General features: G+C 41.9%; 1 protein-coding gene across 1 annotated transcript in view; it reads right to left on the reverse strand.

Moving 5' to 3' along the window:
• LOC143030916 (polycystin-1-like protein 2) overlaps positions 1 to 23,759 on the reverse strand; it is a 292,044-nt gene that overhangs the window by 57,359 nt on the left and 210,926 nt on the right. Inside the window, exon 20 of the mRNA XM_076194168.1 lies at positions 12,730 to 12,868. Coding sequence (XP_076050283.1) covers positions 12,730 to 12,868 — 139 coding nt within the window. The remainder of the gene's footprint in view (positions 1 to 12,729; positions 12,869 to 23,759) is intronic.

Here is a 23,759-nt window from a genome sequence, read left to right on the forward strand (position 1 = left end):
GCAATAGGTCTGTAACTTTGTGGGTCATGAGAGTCTTTTCCTGCCTTTAAGATTCCTATGATGATTGAAGTCTTCCAAGATTTAGGAGAAGATCCAGAAGACCAAAAACCGTTCAGCACATTTAAAAGGAATTTCTTTGAGGATACGGATAAGTGAGCAACCATGGAATAAAGAATATCATCCTCTCCAGGAGAGGTTGGTGAGGATAAAGATAAAGCATGATCCATTTCATCCAAGGTGAAGAGAAGATTATATGCCTCCGAGTTCGTATTGGTAGGAGGAATAATCGTGGTCTTGGCTCTAATTCTTCTGAAATCATGTGAATAATGTAGTGGGCTTGAAATATCAGCATAATGTCTTCCAAATGCCTCTGCTACTTCTCTTGTATCTGATATAAAAGTCATTTATCTTCAGAATGGGTAAAGGAGATGGAGTAAACCCTCCTTGTAATTTTCGAATCCTATTACATACTAAGGTAGGGGAAGAGTCATATTTTAATTCGCTAATATATTTAATGAAGGATTCCCTCCTTACTTTCTTGAAGATTTTCTTCTGCTTTGCTCGAGCTCTTCTGTACGTTATCTTATTGACTAAACAAGGATATCTCCGATATCTCTTATAGCAAGTTCTTGTAATCTTTCTGCTTAAAGCACATTCATTGTTCCACCAGGGGACTACTGGGCGTTGAGGTTTACCAGCTGTCCTAGGAATGGAAGAGAAAGCACCAGAAAGTATGATGTAATCATATGCATCAGTTACTACAAAAATCACTAGTCTTATAATTAATCTTTGTGGATCTCCTAAATAATTCACAATTAGCCTCTCCTGTCTTCCATTTAGGTAAGCAAGAGGAGGGAGTGTTCTTTAAATATTTGATATGGATAGGCCAGTGGTCGCTACCATGTAGATCTTTATCTATTGACCAACTGTAGTCTAATCTTAAGGCTGATGAACAAATAGTTAGGTCTATAGCAGAACTTGAGTTGTGAAAGACATCAAACCTAGTTTTGGAACAGTCATTCATCAAAATGACATCGTTATTATCAATAAATTCTTCAATTATATTGCCCCAGGGGTCACACCTTGATTCACCCCATAGAGGATGCTTGACGTTAAAGTCACCCATTAGAATAAAAGGCTCAGGGAGCTGGTCAACCAAAGATTGTAGGTCATTTAACTCAAACTGACGGGGGTGGTTATATATGTCTACGAGTCGATCTTCCAGTTCAGGTTCCAAATACAAAGAACATAAAGTGATCCATTTAGTGGTAAAGATTTGTACTGCACAAGCCTGCAACACCGAATGTAGGTGGACACTTATGTGGTTTACAGATTTCTTAACAATGATACCAGTACCTCCATGGGCACGGCCCCCAATCATAGGAGGAGATCTGTAAAATTTATAATTATGTCCAACATTAGAGGATAAATCGCCAAGCATAGTTTCTTGCAGACAAACAGCAGACACATCATGTTCTTTAAAGATAATCCCAACCTGGTCTCGATGAGAATTAAAACCTTGAATATTCCATTGAATTATGGACATTATACTGTTTTCTTTTTCTTTTTTGGGTCTACAGTACTGGTCTAGCAAGAGAAGTCTGGGAGAGAGAGGGTCTACAAGATGGGTTCTTTTCTAATTTCTTTGATTTCGCGGGTGGCATCCTCCTCTCTGACAATGGTCCGACCGACGATGTAGAATTTGGGTTATTACTTCCTTTCTTAGATTGCATATCACGATTTGGGGAAGAAGATGGAGATGAGGGTGGACTGTGGAGTCTTTTACTGTGCACAGCTTCAGACTCCATAGCTTTGCTTCTGTGTGCCTCAACTGAGTGAGGCACATCAGTCCGTGATCCCTTTATTGGGGAGCCCCCCCAAGTTTGGAAGGTTGACTGATTGATAGGAGGCTTTATTAAAGGAACCCTGTGGGGTTTCAGCAATGAGAACTTTAGGTGCCCCTCTAGATGGGGCAGGAGACATTCCCTCAACTGGGGATGGGAGAACCTCCGCAGAAGAGGGTTCAGGAGTACTACAATTTCCTAGTTGTGGAGCACAACGATTAGGTCTAGTAGTGACTCTTTCACATTGAGGCTTGGGTTCAGCATTTGGTTGATCCTCATTACTTCTGTGCACCTCTACCAAGTGAGGCACACTAGTCAGCAATCCCTCTACTGGGGAGTCCCCCAGGTCTGGAAGAGAGATTGCCTGAGAGGAGGCTTCATTAGAAGAAGCCTGTGAGGTTTCTACAATAGAAACCTTAGGTGCCCCTCCAGATGGGGCAGGGGACACCCCTTCAACAAGGGGTGAGGAAACCTCCGCAGAGGAGGGTTCAGAAGTATTACAAATTCCTAGTTGAGAAGAAGAAAGACCATTAGATTTCATAGTGACAATTTTACACTGAGGCTTGGGTTCAGTGTTAACAGAAGAATTCATATTGGCATTTTTATTTCTATTGCATTCTACAGTTGGCTGATCCACTTTACTATTCGTTTTAACAACATCACTGTATCTTTTGGAATTACTTAATAGTCTTTTAGCATTTCCTACACTTATATGTTCTGCATGAGCTTTTAGTAGTATTTCCTGTTCCTTTTTATAAATTACACAGTTCTTATCTCTGGCATCATGCTCTTCTTTACAATTTATACAAACTGTTGGGCGGGAACAATCCCCATGTTCAGGCTGAGCACATATCAAACACAGTTTGTCCCTTGCACATCTGCGGGAAGGATGGCCAAAACCATAGCAGTTAAAGCACTGAAGGGGATGGGGCTTAACTGCTTCACATAAACTATCTCTTTTTCTATCTCTACATAATGAGGTAGATCTTCACCACAAAAACTTAGGATAATCATAGAAGAATGAGGGATTTTAGCAACCTTCCAAACATTAGTTGGGCACATTTCTAAAATTTCTTCTTCCTCAAAGTCATACAGATCTCTATTAAAAATTACCCCTTTGGCATAACTAAAGGTATAGTGGGGTTTAACGTCCTTAATGTCGGATTTCTGTTTCAAGTTAAGCACCATGGCAGCTTGTTCATAAGATTTTACATGAATTAGGAAGGAATTTCTTCCAAATCGTGATACCTGCGAGTTAGTCAAATTACCAGAGCCAAGGTGACTCTTCAAGAATCTTCTAAACTCGAACAAGTTAGCGTTCCTTTGCAAGAGTGATAATAAGCCACTTAGCTGGATTGGGAGGCCTCTGCACACTTTCCTTCCTTTCCTCTACCGGGTTTTCTGGATAAAAGATATCCAGGTTAGGTGGCACTCGAGCAACAAGTTGGGCCGAAGATTCATTTTCGTTGCAGTTATTATGATCCAAGCAGGCAGCAGCTGCATCCTGATTAGAAAGAAATGAGATCCACACTAGCCAAGCTTTAAAGTTGTCAGTTAGTTTAACCCTGATCTCTTTAATTTGTCCAAATTTATGGAACTTTTCATATAAGTCTGTATAACTTTTATCAAGAGAGACATATTTTAGATGTAAGATTCTATGACTATTAGGGGCAGTATTTGAGCTATTTATTGGTTTCCAAGTATCTAAAGATCTTTTCATCACTTCAGAATCCATTCTAATTGTAAGTTTCTGGGCTACAGAATTATCTGTCAATGAAGTCTTACTATTTTTACCGAAGTCCTTTTTCAAGCCGGAGTCATCAACTGGGGGTTTTACTTTTGCTGAGTCAATAGCATCAACATTAGGATTGGCAATATTAGGAGAGGGATCGGGGGGTTTAGGAGGAGGATCAGGTAGTGGTGGAGGTTTAGAATATTCAGTTTGAACAGCCGCCATGATTGTGTATATTTATGAGGCCACACCATATATTCAGAAAGAAAGATAAATGCATGGAAGAAGATACTGCAGTTGCCTGATGCCTCAAGCAATAAAAGAAAAGTCTCTGCAGAGTCGGGAAGTTCCAGAAACGACTATTTACACATGCAGGGCCTCGGAGGTGAGTTAGAGACTTTGTCAACCCAGGGTTTGTCCTCTTTTGTTTTGTCCCATTTAGGATGGGTCCAGCGTAGTCACTCTGCATGTGTACTGGATAGGGAGAAAGGAAGTCGGCAGCCTAGTACCTATCTCACAAACATGCATTCCCCAGTCAGTGGGCTTTCGGCCCTTGCAGGGAGTAGTGACCTCGCGGTATACATCCCCACTTGACTGGGTTCAGACATGTAGCTTGGGAGGCACCAAGATACCAGAACCTTCCTTAACAATTATTAGAGAAAGATGGTGAAAAAGGAGAGTAGGGTAGCAAATATGAAGGGTAGGGATAGGGGAATTCACAAAGGAAAAGGGTGAGGGACCCCCTATCTATTCACTACTCAGTTTTCGTCTGGTAGCTTAGGGCTGACCTCTCCTCTCCTGGCTGGCACAGCTTAGCCAGTCCTTGCTACACAGAAGCCCCCCCCCCCCCCACTTCATCAAAGTACTTGGCTCCGGGGGGGCGGGAGGTGCTTAGACTGAACTCTTTGAATATCAAGGAAAAGGAGTACAAAAAGAAGCTGAAGGAGGAGTGGGAGGGAGTGAAGGATAGAGTAGAGCTAGGTGTGGAGGAGGAATGGGGATGGTTCAAGGAGAGAGTCACAAAGTGTGCAAGAATGGTCTGTGGAACAAGAAGGAAGGGTAGTGAATGGTGGGATGAGGAAACAAAGAAGGTTGTAGAAGAGAAGAAGCGAGCTTTCACAGATTGGTTACAAAATAGGACGAGGGAGTCATATGAGAGGTACAAAGAAAAGAAAAGAGAAGTAAAGAAAAAGGTAAAGGAGGCAAAGAGGAGAGATGTGAAATGGGATAAGAGTATGACAGAAAATTTTAAAGTAATAAAAAGATGTTTTGGAAAGAAATTAAGAGCAGAAAAGGAGGCGAATCAAGTAGAGAAGAAAAGGTAAAAGGTGCAGATGGAGAGATGATAATGGAAGAGAAGGCAGTAAGGGGAAGATGGGCAGAGTATTTTAGGGAGTTGCTAAATGTGAAGGAGGATAGGGAGGGAAAGATAGCTGCAGTGGGAAATGCTAAGAAAATGACCGTGATGAGTGAGGAGAATGGAGGAGAAATAAGGAAGGATAAAGTGAAGGCAGTTGTTAAGATGATGAAAGCAGGTAAGGCACCTGGTCTAGATGGATGCCATACAGAATGTCTAAAAAAAGGAGGTACAGTGATGGTGGACTGGCTGGTGAGGTTATTTAATGTTTGCTGGAGAGAGGGTAGAGTGCCGGAGGACTGGAGGAGTGCCTGTATAGTTCCTCTTTACAAGGGTAAAGGGGACAAGTGTGATTGTAGTAGTTTCAGAGGAATTAGCTTGTTAAGTGTAGTTGGGAAGGCTTATGGGAGGATCTTGATTGAGAGGATTGGGAGAGGAACAGAGGGAGTAATTGGTGAGGAACAGTGTGGATTTAGGACAGGTAGAGGTTGTGTAGATCAGACCTTTGTGGTAAGACATATGTAAGAAAGCTATAGGAAAAGGGAAGGATGTTTTTTGGGCTTTTATGGATCTGGAAAAGGCTTAGGATAGGGTAGACAGAAAGGCACTGTGGGAGGTTATGCAGATATACGGGATAGGAGGAAAGCTTCTGGGAGCTGTCAAGAGTTTTTATGAGAGTAGTAGAGCTTGTGTCAGGATTAGAAATGGAGTGAGTGGTTCGAGGTAAAGGTGGGACTTTGTCAAGAATGCGTTATGTCGCCCTGGCTGTTCAACTTATACATGGATGGGGTAGTGCGAGAGGTAAATGCAAGGGTAGTGGGTCAGGGATTGGAGATGGTTAAAGAAAATGGAGAAAAGTGGGAGGTGAGCCAGCTGTTGTTTGCAGACACTGTGCTTATGGCAGGATCGGAGGAGGGATTGAGGAAGTTGGTAATAGAGTTTGGGAGAGTATGTGATAAAAGAAAGCTAAAGATAAATGTGGGTAAAAGTAAGGTGATGAGATGTACAAGGGGTGAAAGTGGCAGTAGACTGGAAGTGAGCATTAAGGGAGAGCGACTTGAGGAAGTAGATTGTTTTAGATACTTGGGTGTAAATGTGGCAGGAAAAGGTGGAGTGAAGGTGGAGGTTGTAGATTGAGAGAAGTGAGTAAATGCCTTGGTGGATTAAAGCGTGTAATGAGGAATAGACATTTGGGAATGGATGCTAAGAGGAGACTGTATGAAGGAGTGATTGTGCCAACAGCACTGTATAGGGCAGAAACATGGAACATAAGAGAGGAAGAGAGGAGGAGTTTGAATGTGTTTGAGATGAGGTGTCTGAGAAGTATGATGGGGGTTACTAGGCTGAATAGAGTGAGAAATGAGGAGGTGAGGAGGAGAACAGGAGTGGAAAGGGAGTTGGGAGATAGGGTTGATGAAAGAGTATTAGGATGGTTTGGACACATGGAAAGAATGAGTGAAGACTAGTAAAAGAGGTATGGTAGGCAGCTGTGGAGGGAGTGAACATGAGGGGATGTCCTAGGATGAGGTGGATGGATGGGGTGAAGAGGGCTTTGGGGAAGAGGGGAATGTCTGTTGGGGAAGGACGGGAGAGGACAGAAGACGGGTGAATGGAGAATGGTTGTATATGGATGATGATGTGATGCATGAGGTGGAATGGGCGGGGGGATGGGGGGTGAGGTAGTATGTGTGAGCAAAATTTGATGCAGCTCGAAGGGATTTCTCCCCGTCTTCTCCTTTTATGCAATGGGGGGACGGAGAGGGGGTCGCCGATTTAATGAACGGCCTTGCTGTGGATGTGCTGTGTCTTTCGACACTGCTTTTGACCCAGGGCAGTGGACAAGGTACAGGGATGACCCGTCATCCAGAAGGTGCTAAGATAAGAGGGAGGGTGGAGGGGTGTGGAGTGTATTTAGGGATGGAATGGGTGGGAATGATTTTATGCCTATTCCATTTTGGCTACCTCCCTTATAAGGGGAAAAAAGCCTTGGTATATGTATGTAATTAGAGATAAGTTCTCAAATTGGGAAGAAATGATAGGTGGTGTCCCACAGGGATCAGTGCTGGCCCTGATCATGTTTGCCATATATGACATGGATGAAGGAGTAATGTTATATGAATTTCTTTGCAGATGATGCAAACATACTGTGAAGCATGAATGAATGTTGCATAGTGCACCTGGATGGTTAGTATGGATGTGATGTGATTTGTAATGTGTGATTGATGGAAGGAAGCAAGGGGTATGTAGGGATGGTATGCGTGGGGGGACGCCAGGGGGGGTCCCGGCGTCGCCCGCCATACCCCGGGTAGCAGCAGAGTAAGCCTCGACCCGGTTTTGAACACACGTGTAAAATCCTCATATTCGTTAGTCAGAATAAAGTGAAGAAAGTGACACTCCTTCCTTTCCCTGACCTGGACAATTCCACAAAACATTCTTCCATCACTCGTGATTCTATGATCATGACCCATGTGCAATAGAAAAGGTGAGTTAATTGCAGAGATCCGTAACAATTGGTGTCAGAAGTGGGATGATGTTGAAGTGATGAGCGATTTGATATCGAAGTGATAAGTGATTTGATATTGAAGTGGTAAGTGACTTAAGTGATCATGGATGCCACCGGTGATGGTGAAGACAGAGAAATTGAGGGAAGGCAGGAGGCGAGTGTGATGGCATTGAGTGTCATGGCGTCGAGTGAACGTGAGGATGACACGGTGTTGCACTGGGAGGTTACAGAACACATTCCTCAGTCAGTGTTGCTCTTGGCACAACGCTCAGTGGCCGAGATGTTGAAACACCAACAACAGGTCATGACAGATATGCTTGCGATCCAAATGGATCAACAAAAACAGGTCATGATTGAAGTGAAAGAGGAACTGAGGGCAATTATGGGGGAAAACATGGGATCATTAGAAACACATGCTAACCAGTATACTGACGACATGTACCACCGTGTGAAAAACGAGGTTAAGGAAGAGGTAGTGGCAATGAAGGAAGAGGTTAAGGAAGAGGTTAAGGAGGAGATGAAAGCAAAAGAAGAGAGGTACCATGAGCACATGCAGACGTGTCTTGACAAGGTATCGACACTTGAGGCGGTTTTATTGAGACAGGAATATGGGGAGATTGTAGCAAATCTCGATACCGTGACATGGTGCAATTTTGCTGAGCGTCGTGTAGCGGTGAGCACAATTACCCCACCACCCTCACCTCCTTGTAGCCTCTCTCTGACACCGGCGTCTCTACGGCCGAGGGGCGACTGTTGCCACGTGAACCCAGAAGATGACCTCACAGGGAGACGTCTGGTGAGTCGTTCAGTTGAACTGCAACCCAGGGGGACCTGTGGAGGTGGTGAGGTCATGCGGTACAAGAAAGAGAGGAAGGTGATTGAATATGATGGGAAAGTGTCTTGGGATGCATACCAGGCACAGTACGATGTGGTTGCAGCTCGTCAAAATTGGTTACAGGAAGAGAAGGCCTTTCAGCTGGTGAATATGCTGAAAGGGCAGGCGTTGGAAGTGCTGGAGCACTTAACCCCCGCGCAACTGTGATGTTACGACAGTGTGGTTGGGGCTCTCCGGTGTCGCTTCGGCAGGAGGTGGCAACCAGAGGTGTTCTGGGCTCAAATGAAGACAAGGAGGCGAGGGAAGGACAAGGCCCTTCCCTTACTAGCGCAGGACGTGGAGGTGCTAGTGAGGGGCGCTTACCCCATGGCCACGGAGGACACCGTGGATCTGTTGGCCAAGGACTGCTTCATGGACGCCCTTCCAGACCAGCAGTTGCAGTTAAGCAGGCTGCGCCCAAGAACGTGCGAGAGGCTTTGGCAAGGGCAGCGGTGTTTGAAGCCTTTCTCATGAGCGTCAGCCCTGCTGCTCCCCAACCTCCCAGCGACGCGTCGGGGTGGAAGAGTCGGCCGAGCCGTGCTTGGGCCAAGTGTGTGCAGGCAAGTAGCAAGGCATCCCAACCTGGTGGGAAAGTGAGCTCCAAGCCTTTCAAAGGATCATGCTTCAACTGTGGTCAGGTAGGTCACAAAAAGCACGACTGCAAGAGGAGGGCACGGTCGCTGGAGGACGGAATGCGACCGATGTTAGAGCCCTGTTGCTGGAGTTGTGTAATACGAGGGCACAGTTCCTCTGAGTGCCGCCGGCCCAAGGGGGTGACGCTGTCGGCTGGAAACTTGAAGCAGCTGGGGGCTGAGGCACCTTCCCAGCAGAGCACTCGGGGAGTATCAATGGACGCCAAGTGGAGATGGTAGTGGATACGGGGGCAGAGAGGACCTTTGTACGAGAGGGAGTCCTACCGGGATGTGGTGTGAAGTGCATGGGTCAGCAACTGTGCAGTTACAATGGAAAAACAAGAGGACATGAAAAAACTCAAAAAAGATAATTACACAAGAGATCTAGACAAAAAAGCTTCCCACACAGAGTGATACATACTTGGAACAAATTAGATAAAGAAACAGTGTGGGCAAACACTATTCAAACACTATTCACTATTCTCATGTAATACAACTAGGTAATTACACACACAAACACCGAGGTTTTTTTGGAGTGTGCTGGATCTGAGACTGAGAAAATGGTACATCACAAAATTGAAAACATACATCAAAAAAGAAAAGAAAGGAAAAAATTAGAAGTGGCATATACAAACATGGATGGTATGATTTCTGGAATAAATGAATTAAACGATAATTTGTCAATAGCCAAACCAGACATAATGGGATTTGTGGAGATAAAACTAAAAGGTCCTATATAATCAAGTACGGTGGGACAAGGTTCATACAACCTTAGGTCGAAAAATAGAATGGACAAACAGGGGGGAAATTACCGTATACCGAAGCCAAGTTTCGACTTATGGCAGACATACCTTCTCACTGCTCTTTCCTCTTCAAAATATCTAATTTTACCTCCAAAACACAAGCGGATATTGTATCTGTGAATTTTTTTTACTGTAAATAGAATTGAGGGTAGTAATTACCAAATACTGTAACTGAGAATTTACCAGATAAAGAATCACTGTATACGGAGGCATAAGGAGGTCACTGTACAACACTTTTTAGAGCAAACGGCACTTTGTCACTTGTAACTTTTGGCATACTGCTAATATCTACAAATATATTTACTGACCAAACTATGGTACTTGATGATAACAGCCCTGGGTTAAAATTCTTTAGCTATTTTCTCTATTCAGTTTATATCTTTCACAGAAATCATTTACTGCTTCCCAAAAGTGGTATGTGCCAGGTTTGTTTCTTTACCATTTCAAGTGGCTTCGTCTATACGATCCATACTTCTTTTCCTCTTTTCACATCTCCCTTCTACGGTATAGGTAAGCATGTCCCTTTCATCTCATTATATATCATCTCTCATATTTCTGAGATATAAAGAATTTTTTTTTTTGTGTGCAATTCACCATTATTTTCTTAATGATAATAAATTGCAATTTCTTAATTTCAATGTTATTCATGTAATTTCATAGGTCTTCAAATTTTAAGATAAACAGGAAATGATTGACGGGTAGCTTGGCTTTAGCTGGCTACCTCCCTTTTAAGGGAGAAGAATGTTATATAAGTATGTAGACAGATCTGTAATTCATTATTGTTATCTTTCATCCATAGATCTATAAGGTTATTTTCTACTCTAAGATTAACTTGTTACTTTAAAATTAAATTTAGGTGTGCAATCTATCATTCTATGGTACATACATACATATACCACAGGCTTTTTCCCCCTTACACAGGGGGTAGCCAAAAAGAAAAAGGCATAGAAACCACTCCCACCCATTCCATTTCCAATATATTCCACTCCCCTCCACCCTCCTCTCTCCCTCTTATCTTGGCACCTCCTGGATGATGGGTCATCCCTGCATCCTGTCCACTGTCCTGGGTCAGAAGCAGTGTTACAAGACAGCACATCTGCAGCAAGGCTGCTTCATAAATTCGGCGACTTCCCCTCTCTGTCCCCCCATGCAGAAAAGGAGAAGACGGAGAGAAATCCTTTTGGGCTACGTCAATTTTTTTCTCATACATACTTCCTCACCCCCCATCCCCCACCCAATCCCCCTCATACATCACAGCATCATCTATACACAACCCCTCTCCATTCACCCCTATCTTCTGTCCTCTCCCGTCCTTCCTCCACAGACATTCCTCTCTTTTGTAATGCCCCTTTCACCCCATCCATCTATCTCATCCTTGGATACCCCCTCATATTCACTCCTTCCACCTCTGCCTTCCACACTTCTTTTACTATTCTTTCTTCACTCATTCTTTCCATGTGTCCAAACCATCCTAATACTCTTTCATCAACCCTATCTCCCAGCTCCTTTTCCATCCCTGTTCTCCTCCTCACCTCATTTCTCACTATATCTAGCCTAGTAACCCCTATCATACTTCTCGGACATTTCATCTCAAACACATTCAAACTCCTCTCTTCCTCTCTCATGTTGCATGTTTCTGCCCTGTACAGTGCTATTGGCACAATCACTCCTTCACATAACCTCCTCTTAGCATCTATTTCTCAATACACTTTTTAATCCACCAATGTATTTACTAGGTTCTCTCAATCTACATTCTACCTCCACCTCCACTCCTCCCTTTCCTGCCACATTTGCACCAAAGTATCTAAAACTATCCACTTCCTCCAGTCTTTCACCCTTAATGCTCACTTCTAGCCTGCTGCCACTCTCTCCCCTTGTACATCTCATCACCTTACTTTTGCCCACATTTATCTTCAGCTTCCTTCTTTCACACACCTTCTCAAACTCTGTCACTAACTTCCTCAATCCCTTCTCTGATCCTGCTACAAGCGCAGTGTCGTCAGCAAACAACTGGCTCACCTCCCACTTTTCTCCATTTTTTTTAACCATCTCCAACCCCTAACCCACTACCCTTGCATTCACCTCTCGCACCACCCCATCCATGTATAGATTGCACAGCCAGGGCGACATAACACATCCCTGACGAAGTCCCACCTTTACCTCGAACCATTCACTCTCTCCATTTCTAATTCCTAACACAAGCTCTACTACTCTCATAAAAATTCTTGACTGCTCTTAACAGCTTTCCTATCCCATATATCTGCAGTATTTCCCACAGTGTCTTCCTGTCGCAAGCCTTACGACAGGGTAGACATTCTATGGCATGAAGTGAAAATAGTTGGGAAAGTGAGCGACTTCCTGGAGGGAAGGCAAATGAAAAGAAAATTTCCGAATGGAGTAAATGATCTGTGGAATGTTATTAGGGTTAATGCTGTTGTCACCAGGTGTATTCCTTCCATGTAAATATAAACGATTTATCAGAATATAATGCAGACATTCTAAGAGAAGAGAAGAGAAGACAATAATCTTGCAAAAATCTGTAGCGGAACTCAAAAGAGATGTACAACAGGAACAGGAAATTGGTGATGAAATTCAGTTCTGTGGAAGGTAGGAAAAGTAGAACAACTGAAACTACAATTTAAGAGAGAAGATAAAAAGAAGTCAGTCAAGCAATGTGACCCAGGTACAATCACAAAATGCTACAGAAACATTACAGACAATGCTAAGTAGGAAAACAAGTTTACAGGCAGGTGGCTACATCCAACTCCAATTCAAGAGCTATGAATGTAAAAAAGCAAAAGATAAATAAAATAGATTGCGGTCAGAGGAGAAAAGAAACTAAGTGTTCAAAGTAAATAATAACAGAATGGCAATATTAACAAACCATGTCAATACGATGACAGAAGCATGGGCACAATTAGCTGTCATATACCCTATTGATATAAGCAAGTAAGCAAGCATTTAGCTATCTCCTTAAAACTTACTTTGTTGTCTTCTTTGCTTACGGATGGCCACTAGTGCTCGAGATTTGGGTCGAACTCTAGGCACCGAGCGTCTGAAGATGAAAGCGGCAAGAAGGACCGGTGGGTACGTTATGCAAAGAGACATGATACCGACGAGGATCTGCAACAAGATCAGTAAAAGGAAGATTAAAAGAAAGCCTTATGCCTTCATTGACCTAGGCCCCATCTTTGGGAAAGGTTGGTTCATATGAGGAAAACAATAATGTTTGATATGAAAGTTTTTCAACTGTTGAGCTCTGAATAATAACTCGTATAAGTGACAAATAATAATGATGGAAATGACAATGTACTGTACAGTAGAAGCCCGATTTAACGAACTAATTCAGCCAAGGTCCAGTCTGCAAAATTGAATTTTCCGCTAACTTGGAGGTCGTTTTCCACCCCCTATTTAGCGGAATTTTCCGCTAGCTTGAGCTTATTTCTGCTAACTCTGGTTCGGTATTTGACTCCCTACGTAGCGGAATTTTCTATCATATTGAGGTTATTTTGCTAAATCCTCTAGGTCATTTTCTCATATACATTATTTTGTTTTCCTATTATACCCTGTCTGGGGTATTGGCTGCTTGTTATTGTGGCAAAGTAGCATGCAGTTGATACTTTAGGTCTATATGGGGCGCCCCTACGGATGAGAGCCACACATAATTTTGTCTATGATAGAGGAAAACTCTGTTCATAGAGAAATGATGACACTTTTATACTACGACTGTCCCTCCATTATGCTGTCCCCCAACCCCTTGTTGCTGTCCTGTACCATTTCTCTGAGTATTCTTTTTCTGTGATGGGGGGAAAAGAATACTGCCACCAAGTATTCCCACTTGGATAGTAAGAGGCGAGAAGAAAGGGACGGGGATTGGGACTAGGCATCCTTCTCCTTGTAGCCCCACAGGGGACATTCCTAAACAAAAAAAGAGAAGACATAAGAAGGTCTGGAAGTTCTCAGACCAGCACCCTAAGGTTTGGGTCTTTAAATGTGCGTGGATGTGGTACAGATGAGAGTAAAAGGGAAGAGATAGTATGTTTGTGAGAAGATGGATGGCTTTGAGTGAAACTAAGTTGAAAGGGAAGGGTGAGTGTAAATTTGGGAGTGTAAGTGTGAGGTTATCAGGAGTGAAGAGAGGGCGAGGGAGGGAAGGGGTGGCTATTCTAGTAAGTGAAGAGATAGGTAAACGGGTAGTGGAGTGGAAGGTTTCCTCAAGGATAATGTAGATGAAGGTGAAACTGGGAAAGATGTGGGTCTTTGTAAGTGCATATGGGCCTGGCAGTGAGAAGTGTGTAGAAGAAAGGGAGGCCTTTTGGATAGATTGAAATGAGTGCATAGCGGATTTAGGAAGAAATGTAAATGTAATAGTACTGGGAGACCTTAATGCTAGGGCAGGAAATGGTCCAATTGATGGAGTGGTTGGGAAATGTGGAGTTCCAGGAAAGAATCGTAGTGGAGAGATGATGGTGGAAATGTGTCTAGAGAGTTGATGATAGCAAATACAGTGTTTCGGAAGAAAGTCAAGCATAAGTACACATGGGAGAGGGTGATGGAGGGAAGGGTGGTAGATAGAGCGCTAATGGATTATGTAGTGGTAAATAGGATTATGATGGGAAGAGTTAAGGATGTAGATGTGCTAAGGGGAGAGGGTGGGGGAATATCAGTCGCTCTCCCATAATGCTCACTTCCAGTCTACTGCCATTTTCACCCCTTGTACATCTCATCACCTTACTTTTACCCACATTTATCTTTAGTTTTCTTCTATCACATACTCTCCCAAACTCTGCCACCAACTTCCTCAATCCCTCCTCCGATCCTGCCACAAGCGCAGTGTCGTCCGCAAACAACAACTGGCTCACCTCCCACTTTTCTCCTTGGTTTTAGATAATCTATGAAGGGAAACTGAGGAAAAACTGCTTGTACTATGAGCAGGTATATCTATGCATTGAGTACCAAATTCTTTCAAGGTATAGTAATCCCTCCCATATTCAGATCAAGTGAGCCACGGACGTGATGGATACACGGATTTTTTTTTTTTTTTGAGCCAATATTATCAACAAAAATGTGTAAAAAAAAAAAAAAAAAAAAAAAAAAAAAAAATATATATATATATATATATATATATATATAATAAATAAATAAAAATAAATATTATTGTACCCAATACACTGTTATTTTATTGTAAATAAATGTATGAACACACGTTACATTAATGTGTATATAAAAAAACCCACACACAGTACATAACTGTACAGTACTACAGTACATGATTACATCATGGTGTGGACAGTGGTGGCAGTGGTGGTGATGGAGTTGACCAAGGTGTTGCTGGAGGAGAACGAGTTGGTGGTGGTGGTGGTGAGTCATCACGAGTTGATGGTGGTGGTGATGACAATTCGTGACGAGTCGATGACCCTGGGTGTGGTGAGTCCTCATGAGTTGATTTTGGTGGTAGTGATGAGAATTCGCGACAAGTCGATGGCCATGGGCGTGGTGCATCCTCACGAGATGATGATGTTGAAACCCTGAAGAAGGTGTCCAGCTTGGTCTGCCTCGTCGGCCACTTGCTGTGTTTTCTGATCAGCATTTTTCGAATCATCCATAATGATAAGGTGTAGCTGCACATTTCTTCGTCAGCAGCAGGATGTTAAATAAAATCCAGGAGCACTTCAAGGCTTGCCCTGGCCTCAGAAAACTTAGGCCTTGCCTCCACAACAACCTCATCATTATCATCATCATCACTATCAGAGTGAAGCTCATCTGGGTGCATCACCTCTTCAGCAATTTCTTCTTCGGTTTGCAAGTGCATCCCAGGGTCTTCTTCGTCACACTCTAGCCAGTCTTGCACGTCCTCTTCTGTGGCCGCTTCACCTGGGATGGGGCATGGGGGAGGAAGGGGGTGGGATGCACGGGCTGTTTAAATCACTCCAGATATGTTCGCCAGATCCCGGTCCCCATTCAGATACTGGAGGGAACTCCTGTAGTTGCAGGGCCTCCGGATAGTGGCGAGTTCTGAAAAATGGCAAACCAGATATGGGAGGGATTACTGTATCATTCATTGAAATATAGCTTTTCGCAAACTCCGATCCCTTCCCCATCATTTTATTGTCTCATTCTATTTAATCCAGATATCCTCTTGATTTTGGGCCCGACTTTCTTCCCTCAGTTCAACAGTTTGACTCTTGATTTCAACTGGTCATTATCTCATGATTATGTTTCCATCCCTCAGCACCTATCAGATGCTGCTGCAGCCACCGCTCATTACCTAGTTTTACCTAGTTGTATTTTGCGGGAAGGGGAACAATGCTCGTGGTGTCCTGCCTTTGTATCTCACAGTGTCTAGTTTGCTATTAAACTCATGAGTGGTTTTTGCACACACTATTTCATTGTCCAGTTTGTTCCAAGTGTCCACCACTGTTTTCAGAAAAGAGAATGGAAGAGTACCAGATCATATTTTGGTAGAATGGAAATTGAGAAGGGAAGAAAAGTGAAGGAGGAAAAGGGTGATAAACAGAGGTGCTGATAGTTAATAAATTAAATGAGAAGGAAAGATGAGGAAAGTATTGGAGATATAGAGAGAGGAGGGGTAGGAGTAGAAGAAGAATGGGTATGATGGAGGAAGTGACAAAGTGCACGAAGATAGTACGTGGGACGAGGAGGATAGGTTGGAATAGAAGGAAAGATGCTGAATGGTGGGATGAAGGGATAGAGGCTGTAGTAGGAGACAAAAAGCGAGCATATATGGATTAGTTGCAAGGTAGGAGGAAAACATACAAGAAGAGCAAGAAGACATGAGAATCAAAATGCAAAGTAAGGGAAGGCAAGGGGAGAGCAGGTGTAAAATGGTGTAGAAGATGGAAGAAATTTTTGAAGATAATAAAAAGATGTTTTAGAAGGAAGTGAAGAGAATGAAGTTGAGTCAGGTGGAGAGGAAATAGTAAAAGGTACAAATGTCAATGGAAGTGAAGGTGGTACAAGGAAGATAGGTAGAATACCTCAGGGTTATTGAATATAGGTTAAGGAGGGTTTGATTGTGGCAATGAAGAAAATAACAAGAAGGGTATACTAAAAGATGAGGTATAATTTCACCATCCCACTCTCACACAGCAGGAAGTGACAAACACCTGGTAGGGCAAAAGCCTGTCAGTTATGGCAAGCCACTTTTTTTAGTCTGTTGTTTGTTCACTTCCCTTCTGTCCAGGGCTGTCCGGAACACAGCAAGCCAATTTGTTTCTGGGACTCGAACTCACAATCACCAACTCATGAGTTCAAGACGATATCCACTGTATATATATGTATATATATATATATATATATATATATATATATATATATATATACACATACATACATATAACTGTTCCTCTCTTTGTCAGATATGTTATAATGTGTTGGCTAGTACATACATACATATACCAAGGCTTTTTCCCCCTTACAAGGGAGGTAGCCAAAAAGGGAAAGGCATAAAAACACTCCCACCCATTTCATCCCTAAACACACTCCACACCCCTCCCACCCTCCCACTCATCTGAGCACCTCCTGGATGACGGGTCATCCCTGCACCCTGCCCACCGCCCTGGGTCAGAAGCAGTGTCGCAAGACACAGCACATCCACAGCAAGGCCACTTCATTTAATCGGCGACCCCCCCTCTCCGTCCCCCCTTGCATATAAGGAGAGGACGGGGAGAAATCCCTTCGGGCTGCGTCAAAATTTACTCACACATACTACCCCCCCACACCCCCCGCCCATTCCTCCTCATGCAATCACAACATCATCCATATACAACCATTCTCCACTCACCTCTGTCTTCCGTCCTCTCCTGTCCTTCCTCAACAGACATTCCCCTCTTCCCCAAAGCCCCCTTCACCCCATCCATCCATCTCATCCTAGGACGTCCCCTCATGTTCACCCCCCCCCCCACATCTGCCTTCCATACCTCTTTTACTAGTCTTTCTTCACTCATTCCCTCCATGTGTCCAAACCATCCTAATATTCTTTCATCAACCCTATCTCCCAAATCATTTTTCACCCCTGTTCTCCTCCTCACCTCCTCATTTCTCACCCTATCCAGCCTAGTAACCCCCACCATACTTCTCAGACACCTCATCTCAAACACATTCAAACTCCTTCTCTCTTCTAGTTGGCTAGTAAGGTTATCTAATGTGTGCCTTGGGTAGGGGGTGGGCCAGAGAACTGAAAGAAAGCTTGTATAGCTTCGCTTTACAAGGAAAAATATCAGTTTTAGAGGGATCAGTTTGTTGTGTGTAGTTGGAAAAGCATATGGGAGGGTGTTGAGAGAATTAGGAGAGGAAAAGATGGAATAACTGGAGGTATAGGGTGCGCCGATACAAAAAATTGTGGTAAGGCAGATTTGATAAGATAAAAGGGAAATAATTGGGTGACAGATGGAAGTAGGATGGGTGGAGGTGGGTGCATACATTGCCTGGCTACCTCCCTCATAACAGGGAAGAAGCCTTTGGTATACATACATATATATATATACATACATATATATATATATATATATATATACATACACACACACATATATATATAACTCGATTGCATGTATTTTGACGAAATTCTTCATCATTTCTAGCTTAGTATCCTGAGGAGGAATATAAAATTTTCTCAGGATTAGCCAGAAGAAGATTGATGGTATTATGCTCTGAGTCAGTGGTGATCTTTTTGTTGGCATTTTCTTCACACAATCCTTTTCTTGCTATGGCAGTCACAGTCACAGAGGAAAGTTTGTGTCAAAAAGGTGTACTCTGAGGAAAAGTGCAAGAACCTTTAGGTGGCCATATAGATTCCATTTAAATTCTTCACACTCATTATTTTTTTTAATTTATTTATTAATTTTTATGCGCAAGAGTCAGGAGCAAATGGGGTCTGATTTACCTTGTGGAAGAGAACTACTTTGAAACCACTCATTTGTGTTATATTTGTGGCACAAGTGCCTTCATAGCAGGCATTAAGATTTGTACACCACACCATCTTCAAGGGAGAAAATTTATTTGTAAGCTTATACCAGTATATTGTACATATACATATATCAAAGGCTTTTTTCCCCCTTATAAGGGAGGTAGCCAAAAAACAAAGGCATAGAAACCACTCCCACCCATTCCATCCCTATCACACTCCACTTCCCTCCCTCCTATTTTGGCATCTCCTGGTAATGAAAACTAAGTCTAGTTACTTTTCGGAAAAGATTCCAGTCCTTAACAATTTGATTTTAATTTTGGATCCATATTATCTTGTTGTCACTCACTGTGATATTTCTTGGAGACTGGCATGAGCAATTCCTGACTGTGAGGTACTGCCCTTATAACACATGATTAACTAGGATAAAATAGTATGCTTAGATTTTTATGCTGTAACATTTACATTTGTCAAGCAGAAGGAGCTATTCTTTGGGTTCTTTCCAACAATACATACATATACCAAGGCTTTTTCCCCCTTACAAGGGAGGTAGCCAAAAAGGAAAAGGCATAAAATCATTCCCACCCATTCCATCCCTGAATACACTCCACACCCCTCCACCCTCCCTCTTATCTTAGCACCTCCCAGATGACGGGTCATCCCTGCACCTTGTCCACTGCCCTGGGTCAGAAGCAGTGTCGCAAGACACAGCACATCCACAGCAAGGCCGCTTCATTAAATCGGCGACCCCCCTCTCTGTCCCCCCATGCATAAAAAGAGAAGATGGGGAGAAATCCCTTCGGGCTGTGTCAAATTTTGCTCACACATACTACCTCACCCCCCATCCACCCGCCCATTCCTCCTCATGCATCACATCATCATCCATATACAACCATTCTCTATTCACCCCTGTCTTCTGTCCTCTCCCGTCCTTCCTCAACAGACATTCCCCTCTTCCCCAAATCCCCCTTCACCCCATCCATCCATCTCATCCTAGGACATCCCCTCATGTTCACTCCCTCCACATCTGCCTTCCACACCTCTTTTACTAGTCTTTCTTCACTCATTCTTTCCATGTGTCCAAACCATCCTAATTCTCTTTCATCAACCTTATCTCCCAACTCCCTTTCCACCCCTGTTTTCCTCCTCACCTCCTTATTTCTCACTCTATCTAGCCTGGTAGCCCCCATCATATTTCTCAGACACCTCATCTCAAACGAACGGACGGCTTGACGAACGCTCTGAAGAAAAGTGCAGATTGAGGATACCAACGCAAAGAGAAGTGCCTTTTTGTATTTGCAGGGGGGGGGAATTGCTCGTGGGGTAGTGGGAAAGTAAGGAAAGAGGAGAGGGGGAGGGATTGCTGGGGAAATGGAAGGTAATGAGGAGGTGGAGGAAATGGCCCTGACGGGCCGCCGTAAGGTAGACAAACGACCCCAAGACGAGTTGGATGATAACATGTCTAATAGGAATGTGAAGATAGGAGCAATATAGCAGAATGTGAAGATAGGAGCAATATAGCAGAAAGTGATGAGAATATTTTCAAGGGATTTAAAGAGAGTGGGGGGGACACAAACCCCCCCCGACTGACAAGACTAGAGAAGAAGGTTGATAAGGTGATCGAGGACTTGGAGAGTAGGTTAGGTCATATGAACACCATTTTAAAAAGGGTTGAAAGATTGGAAGAACTGGAAAAGGCGAATAAAAACTTAACTGATGAAATAGAAGAACTAAAAAGACAGTTAAGAGAGGTAAAGGGGGAGAATGAGGAATTGAAGAAGAATAGTAAAGAAAACAGAGAAACAATAGCTAAAGAAAGTAAAAATTGGAAGCAAACCCAAGAAGGAAATAAGATTTCATTCACTGACATAGTCAAACAGCAATTGAAAGAACATACTGAAGACTCAGTTATTAAAGTGATGAGACAAAAGGAGAATATAGTAAGGGATTTAGCAGACAAGAAGAAATGTATAATTATATTAGGAATGGAAGAGAAACACAACACAGATAGAACCACAAGAATCAAAGAGGAAAATGAAAAAGTAAGCCAATTACTAGAATCAGTTCAGGAAGATGAACCAGGAATTATGAAACAAATCGAAGAGAAATTTAGACTCGGAAAGTATAGCACAGACAAGACCAGACCAATTAAGATTAAATTCAAGTCACAAACAACGGCAGAGAATATCTTATCCAAAACAGGGAAACTAGCAACAAGTGAACAACACAAAAAGATATGGATAAAAAGAGAAATGAATAAAGAGGAAAGAGAGGAAGAAAAGCAGAAAAGACTGGAAGCTAAGACAAAAAACGAGAACAGAACGGAGTCAGAGGAGGAGGGACTCTATTGGAGAGTAGTGAACATGAAACTAAGGAAGTTCGACATACAAAAGAAAAACATAAGGGAAACAGAGAACACAATGGAAGTGGCAGAAAACTAAGAGTGTCTTACACAAATATAGATGGATTAATAACAGGATTGAATGAGCTGAATGATTATTTGAAAGAAAAAGAACCGGACATAATGGGAATTGTAGAAACAAAATTAAAAGGCCCACTACCACCCAACAGTGTAGGACATGATGCATACAATTATTGGATTAGAAACAGAGAGAAAAAGCAAGGGGGTGGAGTTATGTTCCTGACTAAGAAGGATATAAGCGTGAAAGGTGTCATATATGGAAAGAATACAGTAGAGATGATTATGATAGAAGTGGAAGACAGAGATAAGAAGAGCAGAAAATTTGTGATCAATTATGTGCCTCCGAAAACAGCCTCATGGGAGGAGAGTGAATATAAAAGTATGCTAGAGGACACAAAGATAGCATTAACTAAAATAATGGAAGACGGAGGAAGAATAGTTATGATGGGCGACTTTAATTGCAAAGAAATCTGCTGGGAAGAAATGACAGTAAAGAGTGGTGATGACTCATGGGGAAATGCTCTACTTGAGATGATTACTGACCATTCAATGACACAATGGATACAAGAGAACACTAGGTATAGAAATGAAGAAGAACCATCGAGGCTAGACTTAATAATTACATCTGAACCTAGAATAGTGGACAAGATTGAATATAAAACACCAATAGGTAAAAGTGACCACATATTGATTGAACTGGAACTTAATGAAGAAAAATATATGAAAAGAAATGAACAATATAGAAAAGGAAGAATGATGTATGAAAAAACAAACTTTGATAAAATAAGAGAATTCTTCCAACAAGAAAACTGGGAAGAAATATACAAAGAAGAAACATCAGTGGAAGAGAAATGGAATATTTTGACAAAAATTTACAAAAAAGGAGTGGAAAAGTATGTCCCAAGACAAAAACAAGAGAAAGAATATGTAAAATGCTGGTACAACAAAAGTTGTAGGGAGTTAAAAGACAAAAGAGACAAAGCCTGGACCAGATGGAAAAAAGACAGAAGACCTGAAAAATGGAAAATATATACTGGTTATAGAAATGAATATGTACAAAAGTGCAGAGAGAAAAAAATAAAATATGAAAAAGATGTTATAGAAAAGTGTAAAGATCAACCAAAACTATTCTACAGATTTGTAAACAATAAACTGAAAAACAAACAAGACTTGGAGAAATTGAGACAAGGAGGAGTTGAATACACTGAGGAAATGGAAATGGCAGAAATTATGAACAAACATTTTAAATCAGTGTTTACAAGGGAAAATATACAACCTGAAGAGATTGAGTGGAAGGAAAAAGTCCCCCCTATGGAAGAAATAGAAGTAACAAAGAATGAAATATTGACACACTTGGGTAATTTCGATGTCAGAAAATCGCATGGGCCAGATGAAATAGCAAACTGGATTCTGAAAGAATGCAGGAATGAACTGGCAGACAAAATACATAGCATAATAAGCAGTTCCTTAAAAGAAGGAAAAGTTCCAGAAGATTGGAAAAAAGCAAATATAGTACCTATATATAAAGGAGGAAATAAAGAAGAACCTACCAACTATAGACCAGTCTCTCTAACAAGTACAATAGCAAAAATATGTGAAAGAATTATCAAAAGTAGATGGGTAAAATACTTGGAAAAAAACAACGTACTAAATCCAAGGCAATTTGGATTCAGACAAGGACGATCATGCGTCACCAATTTAATATGTTTCTATTCAAGGCTAATAGATACAATACAAGAAAGAGATGGATGGGCTGATTGTGCATTTCTAGACCTAAAAAAAGCTTTTGACAAAGTACCACATAAGAAGTTGCTTAAGAAATTAGAATATGAAGGAGGAATACAAGGTAAATTGCTAAATTGGATGGAAGACTTTTTGCAAGAAAGAAAAACGAGAGTAGTGATAAGAGATCAGCACTCAAAATGGAATGAAGTAATAAGCGGTGTCCCGCAGGGAACAGTTCTGGCCCCAATAATGTTTGCTATATATATTAATGATATGGATGAAGGAATTGAAAGCTATATGAGCTTCTTTGCAGATGATGCAAAATTACTGAAAAGAGTGAAAACTGAAGAAGATTGTGAATCACTACAGAGAGATCTAAATAAAGTACAAGAATGGAGTAGGAAGTGGGAGATGGAGTTCAATACAAAAAAGTGTAGTATAATGGAATTTGGAAAAAGCAAAAACAGAATAACAGGATCATATAATTTGGGAGAAGAAGGAATAAAAAAAGTAGAAAATGAGAAGGACCTGGGAGTCATTGTTATGAATAATATGTCACCTGAGAAACATATAAATAAGATTTTTGGAGAAACTTATAATTTAATAAGAACTATCAAAGTGGCATTTACATACCTGGATGAAGAAATGGTGAGGAAAATCCTAATCACCCTGATAAGACCAAGATTGGAATATGCAGCAACGATATGGTCACCAAGTACAAAAAAATGTATAAAAAAACTTGAAAGAATACAAAGAGCAATTACAAAACTGGCACCAACACTCTCAAAACTATCATATGAAGAGAGACTACAAAAACTTAAACTACAGACACTAGAGCAAAGAAGAGAGAGAGGAGATTTGATAGCTATTTACAGAATCATGAAAGGCATAGAAATTACTGATAGAGAGAATCTGATAAAATGGGATGACAGAAATACAAG

This window comes from Oratosquilla oratoria, chromosome 12, assembly GCF_046742065.1.
Source record: "Oratosquilla oratoria isolate Oo_2021 chromosome 12, ASM4674206v1, whole genome shotgun sequence".
NCBI classification, from domain to species: domain Eukaryota; kingdom Metazoa; phylum Arthropoda; class Malacostraca; order Stomatopoda; family Squillidae; genus Oratosquilla; species Oratosquilla oratoria.